The sequence below is a fragment of the Charadrius vociferus genome, unplaced genomic scaffold (assembly GCF_000708025.1).
Source record: "Charadrius vociferus isolate BGI_N301 unplaced genomic scaffold, ASM70802v2 scaffold567, whole genome shotgun sequence".
Classification (NCBI taxonomy): domain Eukaryota; kingdom Metazoa; phylum Chordata; class Aves; order Charadriiformes; family Charadriidae; genus Charadrius; species Charadrius vociferus.
The window spans coordinates 114900-121861 of NW_009649304.1; the positions used below are offsets into that span (position 1 = coordinate 114900).

Here is a 6962-nt window from a genome sequence, read left to right on the forward strand (position 1 = left end):
ACAGCTGCCAAATCCTAAAAACAACCAGAAGATGACACATATTCACATGCAGCAGGTTTGATACTTACCCAGGCAAAACAGTTTACAGGCCAAACCAAATACTCATGTAGCCATGTGCACCAAATTGCATGGAAACTTCACTTTCCAGAGACCCAGAGAATGGCAATGCAATTTGCTCCCACTGGTAAGATAACCAGGCTGACTTCGTTGACAGGACCTGCAGGACGCTCATGGCTGATGCTCCTGCTGCTATCTGCACTCAACAATATTTCAAGAATTCTGAGAAGACGTTCTAAATCAGGACATAGCTTGAGCATAGGGAGGACTGAGCAGAAGGGTTGCAGAGAAATGACAGAGAGGAGAAACTACAGCAGCAAGCATGAAATAGGGAACAAATGTTTCAGGAAGAGAAGGATAAATGGCGACATGAAAATACAGAACGAGGAGCTGCATTACAGTTACTGAGAAGCCTAGAACCTCAGCCAGTCTTTTTTCACTTGTTAAAATTACTGCACATAAACTGGCACACAGGAAACGTTGTGCCCAAACTCTCCATACAAGCCTGATGCAGGAGTCACGTCACCGTCATTTCACACCAGAGTAGATGCTACAGAACTCCTGAAGCAAATCCGGCTCCCCAGTTCAAGAAGGACAGGGAACTGTCCTTTGCTGGAGAGGGTCCAGCAAAGGGCAACGAAGATGATTAGGGGATTGGAACATCTCTCCTATGGAGAAAGGCTTAGGGACTTGGGTCTCTTTAGTCTAGAGAAAAGAAGATCGAGGGGGGATCTTATTAATACTTACAAATACTTAATGGGAGGATGCCAGGGGGATGGGAGCAGTCTTTTTTCAGTGGTGCCCAGTGATAGGACGAGGGGTAATGGGCATAAACTTGAACATAGGAAGTTCCATCTTAACATGAGAAGGAACTTCTTTACTTTGAGGGTAGTGGAGCACTGGAACAGGCTGCCCAGAGAGGTGGTGGAGTCTCCCACTCTGGAGACATTCAAAACCCGCCTGGACGCTGTCCTGTGCAACGTGCTGTAGGTGACCCTGCTCTGGCAGGGGGGTTGGACTAGATGATCTCCTGAGGTCCCTTCCAACCCTAACCATTCTGTGATTCTGTGACATGGCAGGGTCTGGTTACGCAGCAGTGGATCAGGCAAGTGATGTCACTGTGTCAGAAAATATTTGTAACACTGTTTGTGGAGGATATCTATGGTTTCCACTTTCTTCATCCATTTCGCACACCTACTTCCTCACATGCTTTTCAAGAGCCTGACAGATGGGACTGAACAGATTCCTTCCTTAAATGGCTTTCCCCAAGACTCAGCTTACTCCTGGAGTTTACTTATGGATTACTATGCATCTTTCAGTACCCAGTCTTCTCTAATTCCCATCGTCACAAGACCTTACCCTCAGATTTTACCCTCCTAAGAGCAAAGACGCATCAGCTGAAATGACGGTGAAATAAAAGCAGTATTCCAAGTTAGAATAAAAAGGTGTACTATGCTGAAATTGTATAGAAAGGGCAGTCACTTCTAGAGAGATGTTTCTCACTAAGTACCATGAGCTCAACCTGCAGCAAATTTTAGACAAGCAGATGGTTTCCCATTTCCTTTGAAAGACGGGGGGGTTGGAAGTTTTGTTTATAAGTATACAGAGACAGGTTTTACCTACAAAACGTCAACCTAGGATTTTATTTTCTGCCCGATATGCAACATTTTCACTGCTCACCTGAAATCACCAACACTATCCTACCAAAGTCTCAGCAACTTGAGCCAGCTGGATTTTAGAATGAAACCCAGAGATTTTATGTGTTTTCAACTACTCAGTTACTGCTAGAACTTGCGGGCTATGCTCTTTCACACACCTCACCTACTCTAGACTTCAAATGTCAATGTACGATAACCTCAATCCTCAAAAATTTTAAGCTGAGAACAAAGGACAGCTTTCTGCTTTCCTTTTTAACGTATCTGGCAGCAGTAATGGTATCTTACTGACTTCACCACCTAAAACAAAGGGAAATGTTTTGCAAGGAATTTAGATTCCAGAGGCCATATTCTACTGGCAGATTCCAGCAAGATGAAAATTTTTAATTCTTTGACCAATAGAGTAGGATTTGCTTGTTATTAGAGATACCTGTCCTGCAATTAAAGCAAAGAAATCTCTTCAAGGGTTGAAGACTTCTCTTCCCCACAAAAAGGAAATTAATATATCTTCTGAGAAAATTGTACCTAAGGAAAACCAATAAAATGCTTTTATTTTGACTGCTTTTGATAAGAAGCTTACTTTGATCAAGTTAGCATCACACTTGCAGTTCACCATATTTCTACTCCAATACTGCTTCCTCTGAACAGCCATTTTTGCAGAAGACTTTGTTAGGTTCCTACAGAGCTCAAAGAGGGAATGCGTGCACTCAGCTCCCCCATCACCATCTCTATCAACTGAGTTATGACGTTATCTTTCCCTGAAGCATCCAGTGTGAAAACAGGCAAACGGGAATATTTCGTTGAGTAAAGGGAGTTTTCTCTTATTTCTTGCTGATTTTTCTCAGAAAGGAACTAACCCTTCCAAGGAACAGCCACATGCAGTATTTACCCCAAAGTACCCTCTTACCTTTCCTAAGACAGTGAGGCATGGCTTAGGCTCCAGCTCCGGCTGTTCCAGTTTCACCACTCCTACCCAGCCATATTCATATAGGTCTTCCTCATCATTGCTGTTACACAGTCCGAGTGGATGCATCTGAAATAGAATCAGAAAGAAACCTTTACCCAATCAGTGGAATTCAAAAAACATTCAGATTGCTTTCGAATACCTTAGTGTATAACAAATACACTTTTATTTATTAAGGTGCACCACAAAAACTGAAACATAAGGCTGCACAGATGAAGAATTCAGTGTGCTTCTGAAGCATGCTGTGAGTACAGTATCTTGGAATGTTTTGTGAGCTGTCATCTTGTTTATGAAATATCATTTAAGGCTCACAATTAAATGTGATTACAAGTCCTTTTCTCTGATATAAAATAATGAAGACAAAGCTCCACTTTGTATTGCAAACCACCTGTCCTTGCAAATGACAGAAATAATACAAACTGTTTTGAGGAGTCACTCATAAAAGCTTTACAGGTCCTAAGATCCAGAACCAGTGTCTGAGAGGCATTATCACTTTTTTTTTTTTTTTTTTTTTAAATATTTGAACAATATTAACTATCTGACATCCTTTGGAACATGTCTATCATTTAGCTTAAAGTAAAGTACAAAAAACTTCCTAACTATCATGGAATGGTCTCTAGTTTTTTCTGAACCCAAATGAGAAGGAGGCATCACGAATGAGGAACTTCAGTCTCCTTTTAGATATTTGCGTTTCTTACATAAGGCAACAATACATATTTGTTTTAATTTCAGATATTCAATCTCTTCCTCTTCCTTCCAACACTATGTAGTTACTCTAATATTATTATGGCAAGGAGCTTCCTATGCATCAATTTTTTTAACTTTCTTTGTCTTTTCCAAGTTTGCTGTCCTTCATTACGATATCATCTTTGTGTGTAAACTAGGGTGTGAAACATTTAACTTCTTACACTATTTACTATTTTCTCGTTATTCTCTTTTTCCCTCAACTAAAATCTCGCATTTTTCACAGACCCTTCCCTAAGAGTTGCCCAGGCTTTACCATAGATGCAGAAAAAAATCCTTGAAAAGGAAGTCTGTACTTTATCCAGCTTCAAGTCTTTCCTTAAATCTCACCTTTGCCAAACTAGCTGAAGAAAACCACAAACTGGTATCAACACTATCATAATTTTGTTTTCTGGTACCTGATTATAATAGGAGAAGATTCTACTGCCCAGTAATTTACATATATAGCTCTCTCACTATCCTGCCATCTCTTCTGCATCACCAGCTTGTCATGTTGCCCTTTTGTCTCATGTCTTGTACCCTGACTTTCATTCTGCAAACGATCCAATACAAGGAGAGCTATTTATATATCATCCTGTGGGCCCTGACTTTCTGAATAACTGGAGTGATTACTGCAAAATATGGGAAATATGATGGTGATTTGACACAATACAGAGCTTTTCCTACCACTTGTTATTTTTCAAGATTCATCAACCAATCCACCTGTATTTTGAGAAGAAAACAGGCCACCACAATACTAGGCAGACAGAGTAGAATCCTCTGCCCAACTCTTAATTCATCCTTCCTCTTTTTTTGTTATGAGTTACTATTACACACTACTGAACTGTCTATAGTCTCACATAGATGAGCAGTTCAGTACACTCTGTTTAAAAGCTCGGAGCAGGTACTGTCACTGGAAGATGAGCCACTCCTTAAACTCAGCATCTGATGGATAAACTATTCAGCACAGACATAAAAACAGGGGAGGCAGTCGGGCAGAGAGAGCTCTCTCCAAAATTGCCAGGGCGTATATTCCAACATAATTAACCCCAAAAGGAGTCCATGGAATTCTTTAAGTAAACACGAAGCTTTAATCTATATTAAATATCTAAAGAAACAGAGAACCATTCCCTTGATATAATTCCCGTGACGTACGCTGTATCAATCGAGCTTTGAAACCGTAACCCATATCTAAGAAGTTTCTAGTTCAAAATCCTTGAAATGTGCCGGGGCACTTTCCACATGCCTGAAAGGGCAAAAATGAAACCGCGACTCAGGTGCTTTTATCCAAGGTTACAAAATCTGTATACATTGCTGAGGGTTTAAAATAACCTCAGAAAGAGCCGCACAAATTTTAAGTGGGTTAGTGTTACAGAGCAGGCAAACAGCAAACCAACAGAGGAAGAACATTTTACTCTGTAACTCTATCACCTAAAAAAAGTCCTGATGATTAAAAGGAAACTTCCACCCTTTTGTCCTTTCCCTTCTGTCTGCCAGGATAAGGCGTTACAGCGTTACAAACCACCGCACCAACAGCTCAGGACCTTTCTATACACTGTCATGAGATGAAAAGTCTTGGTCTTTTTTTCCCAACCATACAAAAAGGACTGTCTCTACCCACTTTAGTCCAGAAAATGTCTTGAAAGAAGGCCAAGGGGAACAGAAAATTCTTTCCGCAGCCTCTTTCCTCCAGAATACTGTTATTCCGTAACAGCTTCCAAGCATGAACAGCCCTTTAGATCAGTCTCCAAGCACACTCTGCAGTTACCTCCATGGAAATCAGGGCAAGCCCAAAGTTGAAAGAGCCTCTTCTCCTCCTTTCACAAAGCCTGTGCTTGCTTACCTTTAAAAATAAATTGGTGATTTTGTCCCTTCTCAGTGACAATATCGGCCAACACCCCATCTCCAACAATGCCCCAAACACCTGAGAAGACAGCCTTCCTATTTAGAGGCAAAAAAGCTGCAAATTACACACGATTCTGAAGACAGTTAAATATTTGCAGTGTAGAATAGTAAAGGCCCCTGAATAGGGTTTTCAAGACAGGCAGGAATTGGCAACAGTCAGGCGCTGGGCATGCCCTGGCTCCAGCACCTCACCTCCACGAAGGGCACGTATTGTGTGGCACAGAGCTCCCAGACATTTGGAAACATCAAAGCACCACTTCTGAGCACTCCCTTTTTCTTCTAAAAGCTAGGTGGCCTGGAAAAGGACGTAGGCACAGTTTAGTAGACAAAAATCATAGGCCTGGAAGCAGCAGAGCCCTCAAAACTCAAATAACCTCCATACTTCTATGAAGAACTGACAGACCACTTGATCAAAAAGCTTTGCTAGACCTCTGAGGTGACGCAGCTACAATTCCTTGTGATTTTAGACTTTACTAAATAGGAGGAAAAAAAAAAAAGCAAAAAAAAAAGCTTTTCAACTATGATAAGAATATTAACTTGATACATTTTGGGAGGGGAAGGGCAAGGCATAGGATTTAGCACTCCATAATAGTGAACTAATGTTTATAGGACTCAGGGGAGCTTCATGGTTAGACCCCCACGGAAAGAAAAAAAAAGTAATAAAAGGCATGACCAGAAGAAAAAAACATGAGAACTAGCCAGAAAGGAAGATGGGGAAACATAACCCCCATTTTTAAAAAGGGGAAAAAAAGGAAGACCCAGGGAACTACAGGGCAGTCAGTCTCACCTCTGTTCCCGGACAGATCATGGAGGAGATCCTCCTGGAAACCATGCTAAGGCACATGGAAAATGGGGAGGTGACTGGTGACAGCCAACACGGCTTCATTAGACTTTACTAAATAGGAGGAAAAAAAAAAAAGCAAAAAAAAAAGCTTTTCAACTATGATAAGAATATTAACTTGATACATTTTGGGAGGGGAAGGGCAAGGCATAGGATTTAGCACTCCATAATAGTGAACTAATGTTTATAGGACTCAGGGGAGCTTCATGGTTAGACCAAAAAAAAAGAAAGAGTGCAACTGTCCAGAATAAATTCTCTTTCCTGTAATAAAAGGCATGACCAGAAGAAAAAAACATGAGAACTAGCCAGAAAGGAAGATGGGGAAACATAACCCCCATTTTTAAAAAGGGGAAAAAAAGGAAGACCCAGGGAACTACAGGGCAGTCAGTCTCACCTCTGTTCCCGGACAGATCATGGAGGAGATCCTCCTGGAAACCATGCTAAGGCACATGGAAAATGGGGAGGTGACTGGTGACAGCCAACACGGCTTCACCAAGGGCAAGACCCCTGAAAAGGCACTCATCTCTTTCTGACAACCCGCTAACCACATTCTTTGCCCCTATGGTTCTCCATGATGGAACTGCAGGACTCTGTCTCCTGTTGTATGAAAAAACTGATATACAGCTTCCAAGATCATAACGGATGGCCACTCCTGAAGTGTAGCTTTGCAGAGCTCCTACCTTCTGGTCAGAAGAAGGCAGGAACAGACAGCATATCCAGTACATTCTCCTTTCCAGCAGAGGCATATGTTGTCCAAAGACGAGAAGAAAATCTCAGGGAAAAACCTTCTCATCTCACTTTACCAGATCAGCCAAGA

At 41.5% G+C, this 6962-nt stretch overlaps 1 protein-coding gene across 1 annotated transcript in view; it reads right to left on the reverse strand.

Moving 5' to 3' along the window:
- Nucleotides 1-2745, reverse strand: part of ZNRF3 (zinc and ring finger 3) — a 36481-nt gene extending 33736 nt beyond the window's left edge. The window contains exon 1 of the mRNA XM_009889155.1: nucleotides 2620-2745. Within this exon, the coding sequence (XP_009887457.1) occupies nucleotides 2620-2745 (126 nt within the window). The remainder of the gene's footprint in view (nucleotides 1-2619) is intronic.
- Nucleotides 2746-6962: the final 4217 nt, after the last annotated feature.